General features: G+C 49.8%; 6 protein-coding genes across 6 annotated transcripts; 3 read left to right on the top strand and 3 right to left on the bottom strand.

The window, feature by feature from the left end:
- Positions 1–1,130: 1,130 nt before the first annotated feature.
- eglB (endoglucanase B eglB-Aspergillus niger) lies at positions 1,131–2,347 on the bottom strand (the record flags this gene model as incomplete). The annotated part of the gene is made up of 6 exons (XM_001391932.3): positions 1,131–1,654; positions 1,702–1,799; positions 1,843–1,907; positions 1,953–2,105; positions 2,149–2,204; positions 2,248–2,347. 6 exons carry the CDS (start codon positions 2,345–2,347, stop codon positions 1,131–1,133), a joined length of 996 nt encoding a protein of 331 aa, XP_001391969.1.
- A 593-nt stretch (positions 2,348–2,940) lies between these two features.
- Positions 2,941–4,183, bottom strand: An07g08940 (uncharacterized protein; the record flags this gene model as incomplete). Its single annotated transcript, XM_059748681.1, has 4 exons — positions 2,941–3,144; positions 3,244–3,499; positions 3,544–3,945; positions 4,092–4,183. The coding sequence occupies 4 exons, from the start codon at positions 4,181–4,183 to the stop codon at positions 2,941–2,943; spliced, it is 954 nt and encodes a 317-aa protein (XP_059603825.1).
- Positions 4,184–6,017: 1,834 nt separating this feature from the next.
- An07g08930 (uncharacterized protein) lies at positions 6,018–7,524 on the top strand (the record flags this gene model as incomplete). The annotated part of the gene is made up of 5 exons (XM_001391930.3): positions 6,018–6,239; positions 6,310–6,416; positions 6,472–7,093; positions 7,144–7,333; positions 7,412–7,524. The coding sequence occupies 5 exons, from the start codon at positions 6,018–6,020 to the stop codon at positions 7,522–7,524; spliced, it is 1,254 nt and encodes a 417-aa protein (XP_001391967.3).
- Positions 7,525–7,973: 449 nt separating this feature from the next.
- An07g08920 (uncharacterized protein) lies at positions 7,974–11,380 on the top strand (the record flags this gene model as incomplete). The annotated part of the gene is made up of 6 exons (XM_059748680.1): positions 7,974–8,258; positions 8,351–8,704; positions 8,741–10,325; positions 10,360–10,690; positions 10,739–11,289; positions 11,340–11,380. The coding sequence occupies 6 exons, from the start codon at positions 7,974–7,976 to the stop codon at positions 11,378–11,380; spliced, it is 3,147 nt and encodes a 1,048-aa protein (XP_059603824.1).
- Positions 11,381–13,264: 1,884 nt separating this feature from the next.
- Positions 13,265–16,192, top strand: An07g08910 (uncharacterized protein; the record flags this gene model as incomplete). Its single annotated transcript, XM_059748679.1, is given in 4 exon segments — positions 13,265–14,497; positions 14,568–14,761; positions 14,791–15,183; positions 15,306–16,192. Coding segments are annotated over 4 exon segments (2,707 nt in total), but the record flags the coding sequence as incomplete, so codon positions are not given.
- A 1,242-nt stretch (positions 16,193–17,434) lies between these two features.
- Positions 17,435–21,290, bottom strand: An07g08900 (uncharacterized protein; the record flags this gene model as incomplete). The annotated part of the gene is made up of 5 exons (XM_059748678.1): positions 17,435–17,679; positions 17,754–18,438; positions 18,484–20,362; positions 20,414–21,177; positions 21,231–21,290. 5 exons carry the CDS (start codon positions 21,288–21,290, stop codon positions 17,435–17,437), a joined length of 3,633 nt encoding a protein of 1,210 aa, XP_059603822.1.
- Positions 21,291–21,315: the final 25 nt, after the last annotated feature.

The following is a 21,315-nucleotide window of genomic DNA, read 5'->3' as shown; positions in this document are numbered from 1 at the left end:
AGGGTGTCGGTTGATGTATTCAATTTTAGCAAGTTATACACACTGGAATTCTCTCTATTTACTGAGTAGTCCTGCGCAATCTATGTCGACCGGGTCAAGCTGGATCGTATCACTTAAATCAACCTATCTGATACACGGTGGACCAAAGAGCCACCGTACTGTGTAGCGATCGTCACCATCGGGAATCTGCTTAACCATCCCAAGATTTCCTGTGAGCCTGGATCTCTGGATGAGTGTGTCTCACCCTCAGCCCACCAACCACGGAACCTCAACTGACTAGGCTTCATCATTCTGAGCTTGGCAATACGCGGTCAATATTGATACTTTTATTGGTATGCACGACATCCCCGGAAGTTTCTTCTGCGTCGCCGTATTCCCTGCTGTCCGTCCCATGGTACCGCCTCAGGGACAGTCCGATGAAGTGCCCAGTGAATAATGTAGACAGTGATTGATGGATCATCACCACGGAGTATTCTTAGCAAGGCAACTGGCGTAATCAAACCAACTAGTCAAGTCATGACCTCATTACCACCTATGAAAAGAAGCAAATCTGCTGTTTCAAATTCCCAACCGTCGCGGCAGACGGGAAAAGTGCCGGGATTGACTCTCCGATCGACCAGACTATTAACCCGGGCTTACGTTGAGCGTCTTGGCGGGCCCGTCTTCCATCCATGGTTCCTCCATCGGCCTTGTCCATCCCATCACTGCATCCAATTCCATACCTGCATTCTCTGCTTTCTCGTGCATTCCAACGACATCGCGGTGTTCACAAACATGATTTATCCGATAAGGCTGATGAGGAGAGCTAAGTATATCCTACGACCAGTGGGTCGTCAGATCTCTACATCCCACGCAATTCGTTGGGCTATACTCGATGATCGTTGATAAGAATCCACCAAGTGCCGTTACGGAGTACAACGTGCAACTATTTCAGCAACAAACTGCCTACAGGTAGCACTCAACAGAATGCACAAAGATGGAGCTTCACAAAAAAAGCAATGTCTTGTGACGTCAGTCAGTGCGCTGCCACTAATTCATTCTAGTACGCCTCTCTGTACCACCACCGTCCACTCTGATAAGAAACTCCGTATAGTTCTCCGACGCACCGCATCTGCGACCCCACCCAGTTCTCAGAGATACGTCTCCAGGATATCCAGCATACCCGTGTAAGCAGTTCCATCTGGGGGCTCCAGGCTGAAAATGTAGTCTCCCCACCATGGCCCGGCTGCCCACCACGACGCACCCTTCCATACGTCGGTGTTGTTCGCCATGTACTCTAGCATCCCGGACACGGCACTCCGACACACATCATTGGACCCCCCGGCATATTCGCCGATGAAGCCGACCTTCTTATTGTCCTTGAGCCACTGTGTAGCATCAGTGATCCGCTCCTTTCCGATTGTCCCGGAGACACAGGTCTCCGAAGTGCCGGAACCGTCGGAGTCTAGGTACTGGTGCATTTCATAGACGATCTTGTCTTCTGGGTCGGTCAAATTCTTCATATTGTCGTTGACATCGACCCATGTCCAAGCTCCGGTCCAGGAGTTGCCTTCGACGAAAATGTACTGGCTTGCACCTGCAGCGCGGATGCCGTTAATGGCTGCTTGGTTGAGATTCAGCACGAGATCCTGGTCCATGTCGTAGTATTCGTTGTCTGCATTGTCAGTCAGCACGGTCCTCAATGGCTTGGTGGGCACTTACTGGTATCAAACATGACCAAGTCGTTATCTTTGTACTGGCCCGCCAGATTCTGCCAGAAAGTCTGGAAATCCGATGTACTGGAGATGATCTCCCCGTTGCTGTTTGGTTAGCAAGTGTCACCCTCTGGTACTGCATACTTACTATCTGCCATAGTTATGAGGGTCGATGAGCGCATGCGCGCCTCCATCCGTGACCGCTTTCACCACCTGACTCGTCAGCATTAAGTCAACACCAAGTGGGAGTCATCTTACAGTCGTCAAGTTGGCCAGATACTCCTCGTCGTATGAACCAGTCATCGAGTCAGGAAGCAACCTCTCCATCATGAACTGGACGCGGAAGAAGTTCATTCCCTTGCCAATCAACGTAGAGATGGTCGAGGGGTCGGGGAAGATGTAGTCGGTTCCCTGCGACATCAGCATACGCCTACACTTTGGCGGGGATACTTACCCAGACGCCTGGGATATTGGTCCCAAATTCAGCACCAGACTCGTTCGATCCGAACCCTTTTCTGTCAGCTTAGCAACAATCAGGCAAATGAGCCCTTACATTCAAACACAGACGCCCTCTTCTTATGTCCGGAGCCATGAGGCACAGCCAACGCGGAACCAGCCGCGGCGGCAAGAAGCAAAGTGCTCTGAAACTTCATCGCTACGACTGCTCGATCAACGAAATCTACAGTTACTATCGCTATTTAGGACAAGACAATAAGCAACCTTTATATCTTCCCCTCCTCCCAACTATCCTAATCCAGCACGGAGGTAACGTAACTTAGCCAGAAATCTACATCCATCGGTCCATTAAAGCGAAACATCCGAATGTAGAGAGTAAACAGGTATTCAGACAGAAGACGTTGCAGATCTTCACACCTGCAGGTATCATTAATGCCTACAGGGCGGATAAAGTCGAAGACAGGGACTAAGCTCGGTCAATGATCCGCCTTGGCAGGGTCAGGGTCATGAAAGTGATGCGGAAATGAGGTCCGTGACGGGACAAGAAGGATTTACATATAAGAAGAATACGGAATTAGTGCATAGGTGGAGCTTTCATGTCAGTGCGATGCTAATATTTACGATGCAATTCAGCCAAAATACCCGTAGGGCAGTACTTCATAAATATATATACCTGATGCATCAACATTCAAATTTAATAACATACTAGTAATATATAAGCCATCCTAAACGTCACATAATATTCTCCCAATATCATCATACTATTTACTAGTACTACTAAGTAAAGTAACTACCACCCTCCCAACTTCCTCAACTTCGGCTTCATATCCTCAGCCTGCAAAAGATGATACTTCATCCCGGGATGATAATTATTCCACCAGATACACGACGTCCCATCATCATTGATACACGTCGCATCGGGGAATCCATACGCTGTCGGATCATCCAGGATCTTCGTCATGAATGACCACGAGTCATACAAGACAGTCGTTACCTGTCCCAATTCATCGATTAGCTTGCCCTCAAGCCCACCCACATAAACACACAAGTAACCCAAGACAGAAAAACAAAGGGAACAGTAGAAAAAACTTACATCTCCCTTCTTCTTAGTAAAATCATCCACCATTCCCTCCAAATTCTCATTATAAACACTCAAATACTCCGCATGCTGCTTCACCACCTCCTCTCCCTGCTCCAAAAACAACGGACTGCGACTCGTCGGCGGCACATTCAGGAACAGGAATTTCCTGCCCCCGTTCTTGTATACCTCTTCCACTAGACTTTCCAATCTGGAGATTAACTTGGGTGTGTATGTCTCCGCATCGGTAGAGTAATACGCGTTTCCTATACTATATTCCCCCAGAACACACATCCCATTAGCATATACACCTACTAACACCCCCCTCCCGTATATGGACAATCCGGGGAATGAAGAAGAAGAGGAGGAGGAGGAGGAGGAGGAGGAGGAGGAGGAGGAAGAATATACTCATTAATCCCAATCCACACCCCAAATACCGCATCCTCTGCACTCCAGGGTGCCGAGGCCGGCTTATCAGCATACACATCCTCGAATAGCCGGAACTGTGATGCAAGGTCACCCGGGTATGCAGGAACCAGGGCATTGTCGATTGTGGCACCGCCCGCGGCGAGGTTGTAGGAAAGCACTAAGGAGGCGTTTTCGGTTGTGGTTAGGTAGCCGATCCAGTTGGGGCCGTTGGTTGTGGTGCCGATTCCTTCATCATCGATATTATTAGTTATGTGGGTTGGGGGTGTAGAGGGGAATGGTTGGGCGCACCTAGGTCTGGGTTGCCCATGGGATTGGAGGCGGATGGTTGGGTGCCCGAGGCGCTGAAGCCGGTTTGGGAGTAGGAGTCTCCGCTGAGTTATGCTTTAGTACTATATTATTTGTGTGGAGTTTAGGGTGGTGGAATGGGGACATACAAAGTGAAGAAGTAGGTGGGATTCGTGGTTGAGTTTTCTGCTCTTGGTCGTTGGGTCCATGGTCTGGCTGTGACTGTGGGGATACCAGTCATGGTTATGCTGGCGAGGAGCCAGGAGGATTGGAGTTTCATGGTTGGTTTATTGCTGTGATTGCAGTATGAAGTGTAGGTTCAATGAAATTTCTAGCTATGTAGAGATCTGTCAAGCACCAAGCCGTGCTGATCCCCTAAGGACGCTATATATATCACTACTAAAAGAGGGGTATGTATCACACCCATTCTAAACCTGAATGCAATCACTCTTGAAGTAAAATAGATTTAATAATAAATGTTGTAAACTCCATTTAGCCGACATGCGATCAGACCTGAATTGCGGTTGATGGAATGAGATTTCCCCGTCCTCACATCCCTGGTGTTGCGGGGTAGCAATCGTGCAATGCTTGCTTGCTTGTATCCTGCACATGGCAAATCGGAGCGAGAAGAACATCGTGAAGGTATCGATCAAGCATTGGTCGATCAGACTATTCCGTTTTGGCTACGGGGTGTCTCGGGGTGGCTCCGGGTGGCTTGCTTAGTCCCTCGAAGAACATGGGGGCTTGTATGATTGGGCTGGCATGTAGTACACACAAGTAAGCTACTCTCATCTCCGAGTGGTCAGCTTGGTGAGGACTAGGACAATCCCCAGACAGCAATATTTTCGAGAAAGGCTACGGTTTGGCCCTGCGTGATTGGCCATGTACCAAAAAACCAGTACCTCATCTTAGATTCATGATGGCGGGCACTCGGTGTTGTATCCGTTCTTTCCTTCGACCAGCGGATTGCAGGAGCATTCAGACCGCAGTAAGTGACTGATGGTGAACTACACTGGATCCAAGTACATCGGCCAACTGTCAAATGAACAGCAATTAGCTGGGGGATCGAAGCCGCACATAATGTCTGTTTTATCAGTAGATACTTCAATACATGTGAGACATCCCTTCAGAAACGTTCTGGTACCATCTATACAAGCTTCTGTGCGGGCATATAAACAATGCTCTGTGTTCTACTGTAGGCTAAGAGGATATTGCCACATCTGCGTTCTCAGTGCCAGTTCACAATCGCCAATCAAGGCCCAGTCACCATCTGCTTCTTGATTTTGTGTGGATGACTTCTTCAGAGTCGTGTGGAACAGGAATACCTCCGAAAATACTGCAACAGACTGTTACAGTGGATTAATGACTTCAGGCGGTTGTACGCCATCCGCAGCTGGGGTATTATGGTATATGGCCGACTTCCAACAGCATCTGTACATAACGAGAATTCCGCGGCAATAGGCTTCGGACTCGACGCGAAGACAGCGACTTGAGTTTGCCCCCAGAAGGTTGACGGCATTTCTTAGTTGCTCGAATACGTCACATCCGGCATCACGATCACTTTGATACTGTATAAATGGAGCAAAGCTTCTGATAGTATAACATCACCGTGCATGACTTTCGCCCTTATAATGCTGGTTTATTGCTGATGAATTTATGACAACCCATGTGCTACCATGGCCTCTGCCTTGATTTCTGGGGTTGCTTTTCAGTTTGAGTAGCCATGATTCCTTGTTTCAACCATATTGCGTGTTATGACATTTGCTTTATCATCGTTCACGTATAATTTGTACTGACTGTTATTTGCCGGCCGTCTTTGGCACGGAAAAGACAGCCTCGCCGATTGGGACGTAACGTAATAGTGGTTTGCCCCTGTGAGATCATCGACTCCGCCTCGACTTTTCTGGCTCCAGAAAGTATTGCTTATATAGATCTTGCGACTCTCTCTGAAAGCAACCAAGCGATTCTCAACCTCTGCACCATTACGAGAGCTGGAATATTCACACGTATCATTGTACAATCTTCCGCAATGTCCCAAGCCAACACTTCCGGTAAGCCTAGGCCCTATGGTGGTTATGCTGTCCCCCAAACCATCGCAAGCTTACAATTTCCCCGAAGACTTACCAATGTATCCCTTTGCTCGTCCTCCAAAATCATATGATCCGCCCGCTGAATTAGCAGAGCTTAGACATCAGGGTCCCACTGAAAGGGTCCAGCTTTTCGATGGGAGACCAGCGTGGATCGTTACTAGGGACAAAGAGGTTCGTGAGATGTTGAGCAGTGATAAATTCTCCAATGTAAATGCTTTCCCATCCCTTCCCTGCTGCGTTAAGAATCATTGAACCTTCAGCCTAACCAGCTGAGCAGGACCGATACAATCGTGATGGATACCCCGAGATTCATAGTGGTACGAAGAAAGACGGGGTCAGGCCAACGTTCGTCCACATGGATGATCCGAAACACGCGAGGCACAGGTATGAAAGAGGCTTCTCAGTGTCACGAATAATAACGGTCTAAGAACTATTCTAGAGCTATGACGGAGAGCTTTTTCACCCAGGAAGCGACTGAAGCAGTCAAACCACAGGTTCAGGAAGTCGTGGACTCGTTGATCGACTCAATCAAAGAACGAGGCTGTAACAATGGCCCTATCGACCTCGTCAAAGAGCTTGCCACAGTAGTTAACCCAAAGGTTATCTTACTGTCCATTCTGAAAGTCTCCGAAAAGGAAGCCAATGAGCTTATCCAGTCGAGCTCCGCGCTCGGCGGCACAAGCGGATCGGCGTCTGAGTCTGGCCATACAGACTTGCACGAATACATTAGCCAATTGATTGATGCGCGAATAGAGAAACCTCGCAGGCCACAAGATGACCTGCTTAGCAAGCTCGTGGTGGACGAGTATAGACAAGCGAACCTCGACCGAGACGACCTTATCAATCTTGTCTATATGATCTTCGTGGCTGGGAATTCGGCGATTCAAAGTTCCATTGTCCTGGGCGTTATTACTTTGCTTCAACACCAGGATCAGCTCGAGGAGCTCAAGGAGAATCCTGAACTAGCGGGGCGAGTTGTTGAGGAGATCTTGAGATATCATACTCCATCTGCTCTAAATAGCAGACGTGTCACAACAACTGATATCACGCTTGGTGGGAAGGTAATGACTAGGACCCATTATTCATTACTTGATCTTCTGACAGTTGTTAGAAAATCAAATCGGGTTCCGGGGTCATCGGCTCCGTGCGATCCGCAAACCGCGATGAAAGGGTGTACCCAGATGCAGACAAGTTCAGCATCCACCGTCAAGTTGACCCGCATCAAAACCTGGCATTCGGGCATGGCCCGCATAACTGTCAGGGGCAGTGGCTCTCCCGGATGGAGTTGCAGGCCATCTTCAGTAAGATAATCATCCCTGTTTTCTTGCTGTGCGTCGGCAATTGTGTTGTAAGGCTAAGTGGTGTTTTGCCTGCAACAGGCTCCCTATTCCGCAAGCTTCCGAACCTACGGCTGGCGATTGAGCCTTCTGAACTGGAATATACTTCGCCAACGCAAAATGTTGGGGTTCTACGACTTCCTGTGGTATTTTGATGGTGCCATGTCAGCTGGGTTATGTAATGGAATGAATATCATAGGCGAATAGATCTCTAGGTAGTTAATATGATGTATGCTTCTACGAGGTGCAATCCTAGGTTCAATATTGGCCAGTGGGGAAAAGAAACCTGATTTAAGGTTTTGAAATTAACCAAGTCACCGAGGGCTTTTCGCCATCAGGGGGCTAATGTCATAGGTGTTTGTGCGTCATATCTTCCACCGAGGATATCACAGATCTCCGCGGAGATGTCATTGTATCGAATCATTCTTGAATCACAAGGCCTCAGCACGGTAGGACCCAAACATTGACCAAAGCTGAAAGCCATGTTTCGACCCTTTTGCATAAACCTCCCTCGTTTGCCTCGAAGGCCCAGCAATTGCAGCTGGAGTTCATCGGGTACCAAACTAAGTAATAGTGTTGCCGCTTTTGAAGCCGCAGTGAGACCATGCCCGGCAATACGCAAGTTTACCAAGTGGCCCAGCACCCCGGCTCATCACGGGCGGAGATCGAGAATGAACCGGACTGGGAGCTTCATTCTCGTGAACACCGGCTGGGTTATCGTAACGCCAGCGGCAGATATGCAGGGATAACCCACATTGGCGATGAACTGGCGGAAAACCCTGAGGAGGTTCGGGAGGCTCGCGAGCAGATCGGCGACCTAAAACGAGAAATCGAGAAGGGGAAGCTTGTCAATTTTCGTGATCTGATCGAGGACCAGAAAAATAGGGAGGTATGTGTGTTTCTTGTATACAAAGATAGCAAGCGCCATTGAGCGAGCCGCATTTTTGATAGTGTCATGTTATACTAATGGCTAATGCGTAGGCATTCCATCTTCGGCATCCCGAGAAACGACCTTTCGGATGGCGATATGTGCCCGAATATACTGAGGAATGGGTTAAATTGGGCCAGGAGTGGCCGACGAATGTTCGTCGGCGGCAGAAAGAAGAAGAAAGTCAGAGGGAAGAGCAACAGAAGACGGAGCAGGAGGGGAGAAAGGACGACGAGGACAAACAAGTGAATCAGGAAGAGCAGCATGACGAAGGTAAAAATGAAGAAAAAGATACCCAGAAAGCAACGCCAGAGCAGGAGACTGAAAAGTCAGTGGCCGATGGGGACGAAAGCGAAGAGAAATCCGAAAACGAACTTAGCCTAGAGGAGATCTCACTCCTCCGAGCAGTCCGGCACGAGGAGGCGGTTATAGAAAACCTAAAGCAGAATAATGGGCAAGGAAGATCATCAGCGCCCGAGAACCCGTATATCACCATTGACGAAGCAGATCAGTTTACCGCGGATAACTGGGTGCCTCGATCTCCTGACCTCGTCCGGCTGACTGGAAAGCTGCCACTGAACGCCGAGCCGCAACTGTCAAAGCTCTTTAACGCCGGTCTCGTAACCCCAAATGAGCTGCATTATGTGCGGAACCACGGCCCAGTCCCAAAATTGGTCTGGGAATTTCATGAAATAGACATAGAAGGCGGCCGGGTGAAGCTTGGCATGGATGAGTTGACGAAGAACTTCAAAGCTATCAATATCCCCATCCTTCTGGCCTGTGATAACACTCGGCGGAAAGAATTGAATATGATCAAGCGTACAACAGGGTTCAACTGGGGCCCTGGGGGGGTGAGCTGTGCCTACTGGAAAGGCCCACTGCTCCGGGATGTTCTCCTTGCTGCTGGGGTGCCCGAGCGAATGCCTGACCAGGATAATCAACGGTATTGGATTCATTTTGAAGGAGCCGATGAGCCAAACGAAGCAAAATATGCTACATCCATTCCATTCGACCATGTCATGGACCCTAGAAATGATGTGATTCTTGCATATGAAATGAATGACCGTCCCCTGCCACCTGACCATGGGTATCCAGTCCGCGTTATGATCCCAGGTTATGTAGGAGGACGCTGTGTGAAATGGCTGAGCAAGATCTGGACCAGTAATAAAGAAAACAACTCATACTATCATCTCCACGACAACCGGATGTTGCCTAGTTCTGTCACTGATACAGAAAGCCAACTCGCCAAGTTGTTTTTCACTCACCCGGATACTGCCTGCTATGAACAGACTCTTAACTCAGTTATTGCTAGGCCCGCTCAAGGGGAGAAGATCTCAGTAAGTAATGCTCGGAAAGGGAAGACGTACCGCATTGCAGGATTCGCCTACAGCGGCAGTGGCCATCCGGTCCGTCGAGTTGAGATATCTCTAAATAATGGTAAGAGCTGGCTCTACTGCATCCGCGAATTCCCTGACCGTCCTATACGTCACGGTAATAAATTCTGGGCTTGGGTACATTGGCACGTTGATGTCGAAATCCTCCAGCTAGCACAAGCGGAGAGCATCACCGTTGCATGCGTCGATGGGGCGCATAATACACAGCCGGAGCAGCCGCGGTGGAATATTTCAGGAACTTTGAATAGCTGCCGCTATGTGGTAAAGCCGGAATTGATTTATGATGACGGCGATAATCAATCAGGCGCAGCATCCGTTCTTTTCCGTCACCCTGTGGAGCCAGGTACAGGGGAAGGGGGCTGGATGAAGCCCAGTGTTGATGTGCAGGTACAGGCAGCCAAACAGAGCGCGGCTGCCCCGCAAAAGCAGTTTACGCGCGAGGAAATTGAGAAGCACCACAGTGAAGATGATTGCTGGATCGTCGTAGACGGCAAAGTTTATGACGCAACGGGGGTTTTGTCCTGGCATCCAGGCGGGAAAGCACCCATCCTTGCACATGCAGGCAAAGTTCATTATGAGACCAGTGAAGAGTATGCAAGCATACATGATGACTACGCTGCAGAGAAGCTCCAAGGTAGGACCTTTATACAGTGGTTTCTGGAGGCCAGTGACTAATATAACTATAGAGTGCATTCTGGGCGTGGTGACAGAAAAGGCGATGAAGTACATCGAGAAGAATGCAGAGCAAGCCAAGAAGGAAAAACAGCAAACTGCGCAGCCCAATGATCAGGCATTGCAGAGACATCGGTGGGTCCCTGTCAAATTGCTCGACCGCAAGGCCATCAGCAGAGACACCCGCGAATATACGTTTAAGTTGCCCGAGGGGAAACCTACTCTAGGCATTGGTGCTTGCCAGCACATCGAAGTAGCCTTTCACATGAAGGACCGAATGCTCATACGACCGTATACGCCAACTCAGCCGCTTCTCCCTCTCGCATCGTCGTCTTCAAACGGCTATCAGGACAACGAAAAGTCTCATTTCGTTAGTCAAGTTCGAGACGGCAAGGGGGCTTTCACATTGACCATCAAGACTTATTTCCCCAATGATGACCAACCAGGAGGTGCGATGTCGAACGTTTTAGACTGTCTACCGTTGGGAGAAGAGGTTGACATCCGAGGTCCGACGGGGGATCTTGTTTATGAAGGATACGGCAACTTCACCATCGCAGGAGAGAAGAAAAAATTCAAACGGGTATCGCTAGTGATTGGAGGCAGTGGCATCACCCCTGCATATGCCCTGATAGCCCGTATACTTCTCACAGACGGAGACAAGACCAAGATTCGCGTCATCGATGCGAACAAGACAACAAGCGATATTCTCTTACACGACCAACTGGATAAATTCGTAAAAGACAGTGCCAGCCAGCTGGAGATAGCTCACGTTATCACGAAACCAGACGAAAATTGGCATGGACTTTCAGGACACGTCAACGAGAGTATCCTTCGGAAACACATGTTTGAACCTTCTGATGAAAATGTGGCCATTCTGTGCGGTCCCCCAACGATGATTGAAAAGGCAGTGTTGCCTGCCCTTGATGGTAATTCCCGTCTTTCTTTGGCACCTAAATGCTTTACTGACAAGTGACAGATTGGGGATATGTGCGCGACGAGAATGTGTTTGGCCTCTGAAAGTTTATTTACTTGACCGCAACAAGCGGTGGATATTCCTGATAACGTCTCTAGAGACAAGAGCCAAGTTAATAATGGAAGAACGTATATATACGATATAATCAAAGTCAATCGCCACAGAGGGGTGGATCTGACTTTTCGCCGTTGCTACCATACTATGGTTTTAATCGCCTATAAGTCAGTGCGAAGCTTATCGTAGCCTTCCTTTCTTCCCGTTCTGGTTGTCATTGATAATGTTATGTCTCAATAAATCTTTCGGCGAACATAACTAATACGGCGTCCGTACAAAATTCTTCTATGGGCACATTGAGGGAAACATACAGGCAGTGAAAAGAGCCAGACCAGGCGGCAAGAATGGGAACCCTGAAAGATCGATAACACGTAATTGTGGAAGCGGTCAAATTAGACAATGACATTTATGAGAGGTGCTGCATCCAGAATGATGTTATCCGCGGACAAAGAAGTCACGAGGATGTCCATGAGGGTGCCATACTGGAAGTCATCGTTAGGCAAGTCATCACCGAGCGGAAAGGGAACGATGCTGAGTTCGGACCAGACTTTGGGTAACAAAATGCAGGGCTGGAGAAGGTCGTCGGTTAAGCAGTCTGTGTTAAAGACCGATATGCTTGGGAGAGGTACGGAAAAGGAGACCAGTACATGCCAGCCTTGGTCGACTGTTGAGAAATATCATGGGTCACTGGGAACATCCAGAGCGGCAGCAAGGTCGGAGTCTGGTTTGCCGATGACTTTGCCTTGCATTTCAGATGGTTATTCTTACGAATGGTGACTTGGCAGGCATCTTGATATTAAGCCTAGACAAGAAGACTTCATCAGGGATAGCAAGAAACAATGGGAATTAGGAGGGTTGTCAACGGTGTGGCTAGCAGCTGGGGGGTCTAGAGATCCTTTCCGCTACATAGTGTGTATGGAACGAGGGTATGTAACACTGTTCTCGTGTCGGGTTTGCAGTGAACTCAAGGATAACTTAACCTGACATCATCCCTCGCCGGAGACGAAACGCGACCGGCTATTCCGGCTGCCTGGTTTCGTTCAATAGTAAGGCGTAGCAATTACCAACCTAGTACTTACCTACACAGTCTTTCATTTTCCCTATAGCCTATCAGGTCGGGCGCAGATTGCTTGTATTTCTCGTAACTATGACGAGAGCCGCCTTCCGTGGAAACCCTATCCCAGGAGCAGTTTGCGTTTCTCCGGATGATTCTCCGGATGATCTGGCAGGCCCGCAGACAAATAAATAAGCTTTGCCGTGATGTTTTCCCCCAACCCTGTCAGTGTCGCTCGAACTGCAATGAACGCAGGGTACAGGCTGGAATGCAGGCATACTAGTTGAATCCATCTTTGTCAACTTAAACCATGCCGCCAGAAAATCAACAAGGCGCCTCGGCGCTCAGTATCCTCCATGAGCCTGACTGGACGCAGACGCACAGCCACCGCGTCGGAACCCGCGGTCGCGATGCGCGATTCATGGGGATAACGCACAGCGGGGACGAGACGACGCAAAAGGATCTAGAGGAAGTCGCGGAGGAGACGCTCAATGAACTGCGCGAAAAGGTCAAAAAGGGGGAGCTGGTTACGGTGAGGGATATTATGGAGAAGCAGATTGTATGTTCTCTTTGATTCTTTCCCGAATGAGAGGGAGATTCAACGGGATGGGACACGGTCGTTGGGCAAGTGGAGGCTGGACTAACTGAGACCTTGTAGGACTTTCATCTGCAGAAACCACGGGTACATCCCAAGTTCTGGCGGTATGTTTTGCATACGACAGAGGATTTTATCAAACAGGGACAGCCATGGCCGATCAATCAGAAGAAGAGGGAGGAGGCGGAGAAAAAGAAGAAGGAAAAGGAGGAAGAGGAGAACAAAATGAAGGAAGAAGAGAAGAAGACCAAGCAGAAGAAGAAGAAGAATGGTGATGGCGGCAACGGCCAAGACAAGCAAGACGATCAACAGGACCACGAGCAAAAAGATGACGCACAGGAGGAGAATAAGAAACCGAAGCGCTCAACAGAAGAGGAGGCGCTGCTGCAGTGTCTCCAATATGAGCAGAAGTACATGTGCCTGATGAGGAAGAATGATGGCAAGGGCAGCTCTCCGCTTGCCGACGAAGATCTTCCACAGCAAATAGATGAGGCGGACCAGTTCTCGCCTGACAGCTGGATCCCGCGCAGCGATAAACTAATTCGGCTTACCGGGAAGCATCCGCTGAATGCAGAGGTCGAACTGACTACCCTGTTTGAGGCTGGATTCATTACGCCATCAGCAATTCACTACGTTCGAAACCACGGCGCTGTCCCGCACCTCCTCTGGGAAAACCACAAGGTTGAAATAACCGCTGGTAAGACATTAATCTTTGGAATGGAGGAGCTGAAGAATAGCTTTCCCAGCATTAATATACCGATTTTCATCGCCTGCGACGGGAACCGCAGGAAGGAGCTGAATATGATCCGCAAGACAAAGGGCTTCAACTACACTGCTGCTGCGAGCGGATGCGCCTACTGGAAGGGGGTCTTACTCCGCGACGTCTTACTCAAAGCAGACATTCAAGATTTAATGGAGAAAGCCTCCCACAAGCGTTTTTGGGTCAACTTTGAAGGCGCTGATACGCTCAGCAAGGGCAAGTACACCACCTGTATGCCCCTTGAATATGTCATCGAGCCGGTAAACGACGTGATACTTGCCTACCAAATGAATGATCATCCAATCCCCCCGGATCACGGCTATCCACTACGTCTGATGGTCCCCGGCTGGGTAGGAGCGCGGTCTGTCAAGTGGTTAACAAAAGTCTGGGTGACAGACTATGAGAATGATAATTATTACTATATCTATGATAACCGGCAGCTTCCCAGCTTCGTGACAGATGCTGAGTCGGAGACTGCGCAGATCATGTACCATCATCCGAGTACGCTTTGTAACGCGCAGATGCTGAACTCGATCATTGTACGCCCAGCCCAAGGTGAACAGATTAACCTGGTTAATGTGAAAAAAGGCAAGATTTACAGAGTCGAGGGGTTCGCCTATAGCGGGAACGGGAACGAGATTTCGCGTGTGGAGATTAGTTTAAATGGTGGGAATGACTGGCTTTACTGTGTGCGGAAGGTAAGTATACTTGCTCATGAGTATTCAGTCCGTGTGCCTTGTTACCAAGTGCTGATCATCATGCTCCTAGTTCCCTGAATCTCCGATCCGTCACGGTCGGAAGTTCTGGACCTGGCTGCACTGGCACATCGACCTGGACATCAGCAAGCTCATTCGTGCAGAAAGCATCATCGTCCGCGCCACTGACGAACATAGAAGCACGCAGCCTCTAGAACCTATCTGGAACATTGAAGGGCAAGCGACAACCTTGGTCCCATTATTCAGGTTACCTGCTAACTGACCTCCTCGATCAGAATGATGAACAACTGCTGGTACAAAGTCCACCCCGAAGTCTGCGAAAACCCCGATGACGGAGAAGCCTACCTGTTATTTCGACACCCCGTCGAGGCCGCCAACGGCATGAACGGGTGGATGAAACCGTCTACTCAAGAAACTATCGAAGAGGTGAAACGCAAAGCATCGGCACCCGGGAAGCAATTCACCCGCCAGGAAATCGAGAAACATTATACGGAAGATGACTGTTGGATCGTTGTTGACGGCAACGTGTACGATGCGACTAGTGTACTGAGTTGGCACCCTGGGGGCAAGGGACCGATCATGGCGCATGCCGGTGCGGTACATATGGATACGACGAATGAGTTTACGAGTATCCATGATAATTACGCGCAGGGGAAGTTGAAGGGTCAGTAAGCACTTCTTTGCCTACCTGGGTTCCACCGAGTATGGTTCTTGGCTGCTAATGATGGTACAGAATGCATCCTCGGAAAGGTAACCGAAAGGGCCATGAACCACATGAAACGGGAGGCAGAGCAAAAGGAGAAGGAAAACGCACAGGGAGGCGAGAAAAACCCGCAGATAGCTCTGGACAAACACAAGTGAGTGCTGTTCCCTCTCGAATTTCCTAGCAAATATAATAACTTCCTTAGATGGACCCAAGCAAAATTGGTCAAAAAGAAACGCCTCTCCGACGACACGCAACAGTACACTTTCAGCCTCCCACCACCAGCCAAGAAACTCGGGCTTGAAACCGGACAGCATGTGCAAGTGGGTTTCCATTTCGAGGACCGGCTTGTTGTGCGGCCGTACACTCCAGTCCGGCCGATTTTAGAAGAAGAGGACGACGGTACCTTTGATTTAGTTGTCAAAACGTATTTTCCTGATCAAGACCAACCGGGTGGTACGATGGGCAACATCCTTGACTGTCTGCGCGAAGGCGAAGAAATCGAAGTCAAAGGCCCCTCGGGTGCAATCCGGTATCTGGGCCACGGTACATTTGCGGTTGATGATAAAGAATACTCCTTTGAGAATGTGTCTCTGATCGTCGGCGGATCCGGCGTGACACCAGGGTACCAGATCATCGCACGGATCCTGGGGAACAAGCAAGATAAAACAAAGATAAAGGTCATCGACGCGAACAAGTCCGAAGGTGATATCCTGATGAAGGAAAAACTTGACGAGTTCTCGAAGAACTCGGAAGGGAAGTTTGAAATCGTGCACGTGCTTTCACATCCCAGCCATGACTGGAAGGGCCTCAGTGGCCATGTTAATGAGGATATTATCAAAAAACACGCCTTTGAGCCCTGTGATAAGAATGTAGCACTTCTCTGCGGGCCACCTACCATGATTCAAAAGGCGACGCTTCCTGCGCTGAAGGACTGGGGCTACGATGAGGACTGCAATTTGTTCGGTTTTTAGAAGGCCTTGTTGAGATGTAAGCATTTTGCATATTCTGATGTATATTTGACGACGATGTATCCTTACTCCTAGAGCAACAACATGATTCACAACACACTATTACCCTTTCTCCCCCCACCACAAAGTACTAAGCCGCCCAAGATCATTAATGTAGCTGACAGAAGGACCGCCAGCAACCGCCTACAGTAGTCGCATCACCCTTAGGCCCTTCTCCCCCCCCCTCCCCCTTCCTGTAGCAACTTCTAATTGACAGACTGTAACCGGAGTGGCTAACGAACATCGCGGAAAACGGCAGTGGCGCAATTTCAGCCCCGGAGAGTCGTCCTAGGAGAAAGATGAGATAGACAGAATTCTGTCCAGAACCGGATCCTTACGTGTGCAAAACCTGGTACATTCTAATAGGATTTGCACTCATTCCTAGTGGCTAAATGTATGGCTCTGGCAAGATAGCTTTCTCCGCAGATGCTTGACGTCAGGGATGGGTAAACGGCATAAGGGGTTTCTTTTAGTCACTGCGCGATCAAGTACTAAGAAGCGATTGGTGCTCGTCTTTGGATAGACGAGACGAGATTGGATCATTCTGGGAGGAATACCCGGGTTAGCTTGCCACACTCATTGAAGCTGTCGATGTGTGTTATGGGTTGACGGCCTGTTGTCTTGATCGGTGACGCCAAGTATAAATCCCTCGCACCACGCCAGCAGTCAATGCAAACGATCTGCATACGCTTCTATTTATTTAACGACATCATTCCTATCGATCTAACAATAGATTGAGCGTTGAAGCAAGCGATATCTAGATATGGCCGCAGCGAATGGAACCCACCATGAGGAATCAATGCACGGTGCAATAACTTGTATCTCCCTAACTTACCTATCACCCGTCCTTGTCTGACTAAACCCAGTTCCCCTCCCCGAAACGTGTCTCTTCTGCTTCGAAGACCTCGGGCCAGATACCCCGTATCGCCAACTAGTATGTGGCCATTATTTCCACTCGCCCTGCATAGCCATCTGGGTAAATCGCGCCAGCGTAACCGGCAAAAGTAACAGCTGCCCTTTATGTCGGCAGATCCTAGGGCCTAAACCCTGGTCACGAGGCGAATACAGGGCTATGCATCTGGAGAGCCCGCGGCAACTCAGAATATCGTCCTTGTGGAGGGACTGGTGGAGTCCACGGACGAGAAAGTCGCCGACTCGGTGATGAATATGATAAGGTCCGTGACACCGCGGAAGAAGATACATTTCTTAGCGACGGCTGGATTTTAAGCCTTCTTTCCGCTTACCTATTCTGTCTTTGAACTGCACTGGCTTGTACAAATAGTAGTGAAAATATACTGAAGGCACGCTATCAGTCGTGTCTACGCATTTCGAGCATGTAGTTGCCTCGTTAGGCTGCTTAGAACTTATTCTGGACGTGCTCAAATCTACTCGGTGAGTGAAAAGCAGCGAAGGATGAGCACTAATATAGAAAGGGTAGGCTATCGACCCCCCTAGAAAATCAAGTATGTATGCAAATCATTCTAACGTAGCTACAACTGCAACCGCAACATCTCCATGCCAGTACCACACACCACCAACTGGCTCCCCGATGCGCCGTGGAGGATATCCAACGACGAAATGTCCGCCACAGAACTGTATCGCTCCGCTGCCTTGCTGATCTGGATTCGGTCCGGCCCGGTCATCTTCATGTCGATGTCGATCCACCAAATCTTGACTTGGTGGTCGTTACCGGAAGATGCGACGGCGAATCGGGCAGTCCCGTCACTGGGGTTCACGTGCTGCGTGAGGATCTTCGTCGTCGTTATGCAGGCTGCATGGGCGTCGGGGACTGCGATGGTACATGTAGCCTCGCCGTTCTCGATGCCCGTGTCCAGAAGAGTGACTGTCATCGAGTTGTCGTCGCCGGCTGCGACAATCAAGGACAAGGTGTCTGATAGATCGGCCAGCTCCAGGCTCTTGATGCTGTTCCAGTGGATCTGGTAGCGATTCTCGCATGAAATGGTTGATGGGATGATGGATGCTCCGTGAATGGTCTGCTTCAAGCGCAGAGGTGATGTTATCGTGTAGAAAGGCTCCAGGACAGAGGTCAGGTCCCATAGTGTAAAGTAGCCGTCTGTGGAAGCCGTGATCAGGCTGAGTGACGAGCCCTTGAGCATGAAGTTTGCTTGCGTCAGGCAGTTGCTCATGTAGGTGCCGTTCGCCAGCAAGATAAAGCTGCCTCCTTCGGCTGACGAGGTGTAATGGAAGATCTACACAGTTAGCAGGGACCCAAGAGAATTGCATGGGCTGCTTACCTTGATGGTAGAGTTGGAATAAGTCAGACAGATTAAGAACGATCCCTCTGCCTGCTCATCCTCTACCTCCAATACGTCGAAGCTCGTTGTCCGAAGATCCGAGTTGGGATCGCTCTTTGGACATTCTCCATCCAATGTTGTCCCAAGTCCAAACCGAGGGATAGAGTGTGTCCGCCAAACGAAGAACTGCTCGTAACCACCGCTCGTGAAAAGGAACCGTCCATTTGTGGACCACCCCACACTCTGAAGACCCGTGTGGTGCTCTCGCAGGAGCCGTAGACATTTGAACGCGCCCCAGCGGTTCTCGGACTGTGTATCGCGGGGTGCAAAGATACGCACATTTGTGTCTTCCGAACCCGTCGCGAACAATGGACCCAGTCCACCCTGCTGAGTCGCACACATGGCCTTCACCTCTCTTCCGTGGCTGCCGGAACGCATGGTCCGGCTGGCGTCCGGCTGTATTTCCATGCCACTAAAACCAGATTGGATCCATAGGAGCGACCCAGCCCAGGCTTTTGTGTTGTTAGGTTGGAAAGCCCAGGCGCGTCTGCCGCCGTTACACTTGTGTCTAGCGACCTCTGTCTGCGCGGATTCGTTCCAAAGCACAAAGTCCATGGGTTGGAATCCGTAGATCATAAGATCTTGAGATACCTTATCAATATAAGCCCCCTGGATTTCGCAGTTGAAAGCCAAAGAGGCCAGATGCAAAGTTTGGAGAGAGATGGAAGGCTCCGGGCCCTCCGAGATAACCAGCCTGTGCACGCCATAGGTTCCACTCCGTCCACAAGTCAAAAAGTACGGATTCAGCTGTTCTTCCTCGCCGTATAGCGACGAGAATGACGTGATGTAACTGAGTCCTTCACGACCATGTAGCTTGCTTGGGGGCATGACAGGTTCGATACTCTCGGTCTTTGCCACCCTATACAGAGCGAAGTTGCCAGTGAGGGAGCCCAGTGCCAGGTACTGCTTACCGCATACCAGGGATGCAGATGCCATTCCGAAGCCGTACGGGAGATTTACAGTGATTTTGTCCACGGACGGTTCATCACCTGACAACGATACCATGAAAAGCTCTGCTGTCTCGGAGTTTGGATACGACACCGTGAATACCAGGTCTGCTTCTGATTCTGAAATCTGCTTATAGTCGAGGAGGATCAATATCAAAGGTCTTTGGCCGACTTCGACAAGCCTTATGAGGGACTTGACATTATGATTGTAAAGCCGAATCAAACCTCTTGCGTTACCCACAAGGGCAATGCCTTCCTGCGGCAGGCTGCCAACAACAGAATAAGACCGCAGGTCATCTTCGACGAACATTGTTTCCTTGAAGATATGCTGGTTAGAGAGTTTTTGGGCCTTGATATGGCCAACCTGAACTTCGCCACGGGCCGTCACAGCAACAAACTCGTTCTGCGAGACAAAGTCAAAGCCTTTGATCGACGTCTCCACATGGGGTTCTTGGTTTTGAGTATCAATTGTCATCGTGATGCGATTGTGTAAGTTGGGTAGAACGAGAGATCCCTTCTCATCTGCCTTGATGGTAAAATTCTTCACGGCTCCATCAGCGCCGCCGGTATAGATTACCGCCTCCGTATCAGTGCTGCGCACCTCCAAGGACCAGACATGCTTTCCAGTATGTTTGCGGATGGAAATGCCCTCAGTCAGCTTGAACTGAGGCGTCTGCGTCGACGGGTCCCAAGTGAGATCCCACAGTATACATGTCGCATCTTCGCCACGGGATATGAGATTCACTTTGCCCAAGCCCTCTCCCACAGTGAGGAAGTTGACGCCCCAGATTCGAGCCAGATGCCCAAAAGCACTGGCAATAGTCTTCTCAGAACCGACCTCGTTGTCGTGAGCTACAGCACCGAAGCCAGTGCTCCGGAGCTCGAAGCCATCGGTCGAGTATGCCGGCGCATCATGGCGAGACGTACGCTCGCAATCAGATATGTCCCAGATTCTGATCGTTCTATCATCACTACAACTAGCCAGTAGTCGTCCGCTCTGATTGCCGCGCAAAGAAGCAATGGAAGGAGATACCCGGACCCCAAAGATTGACCCTTCATGGCCCGTAAAGAAGTGATGAATCGAGCCGACTGCTCCTCCAGACTCATTCAGATAGGAAGACCAGACTATGATCTCGCCAAAAACAGTTCCTGCGGCGATCAGGATGTGAGATTCCGAGAGGGCGACGATATCTGCAGAGTAAAGAATTGTGTTGACGCCAGTGACAAGCGGTTTTATGTGAACAGCCTTTTCATGTTTTGACCTGTCTCCATCTACGATGTGCAGACCAAGAACGGCATTGTGCGCCGTCAATACGTATGCAGTCGTGGACTCTTCATGGCTAGACGCACAACCAGCCAGGATCCAATCCGGTCCCTGATATTCAGCGCTTGCAGCGACAAGACTCGCACTGGACTCCTGAGCAGAGAAGAACAAGTCAAAAGCTCTCACGGACTGTCCTCCCCAGGCGATGAACCGGGCATGTGAGGGTCCGGCAACTTGCTCTTGTTGGCTGAGAGCAACGAACCCGTGCACATGGTTTCGCTTGAAAGCCTTCAGCTCTGCGAGCAGATCTCCGCTCCCTTCGTCAATGAGTCGGATATAAGTGCCTTGGGCTTGAAGTAGAAGCTTGACATCCCTCAACTCAAGCGCTTTGAGCGCCGTTACGGGGACGCAAGTGTCGATGTGCTGGAGACGGTCAGCAATGCTGAGTGTAATTGATATCTGGTACTACCACTGACCTCAAGGGAGGGATGCATTCTTCGAGGCACATTATCTACAAATGGTGGCTTCCCCCGCATGGTGATCATCGTTCAAAATTCCAGA

This window comes from Aspergillus niger (assembly GCF_000002855.4).
Source record: "Aspergillus niger supercontig An07".
Taxonomy (NCBI): domain Eukaryota; kingdom Fungi; phylum Ascomycota; class Eurotiomycetes; order Eurotiales; family Aspergillaceae; genus Aspergillus; species Aspergillus niger.
This window is presented reverse-complemented; position numbering and strand designations above follow the sequence as displayed.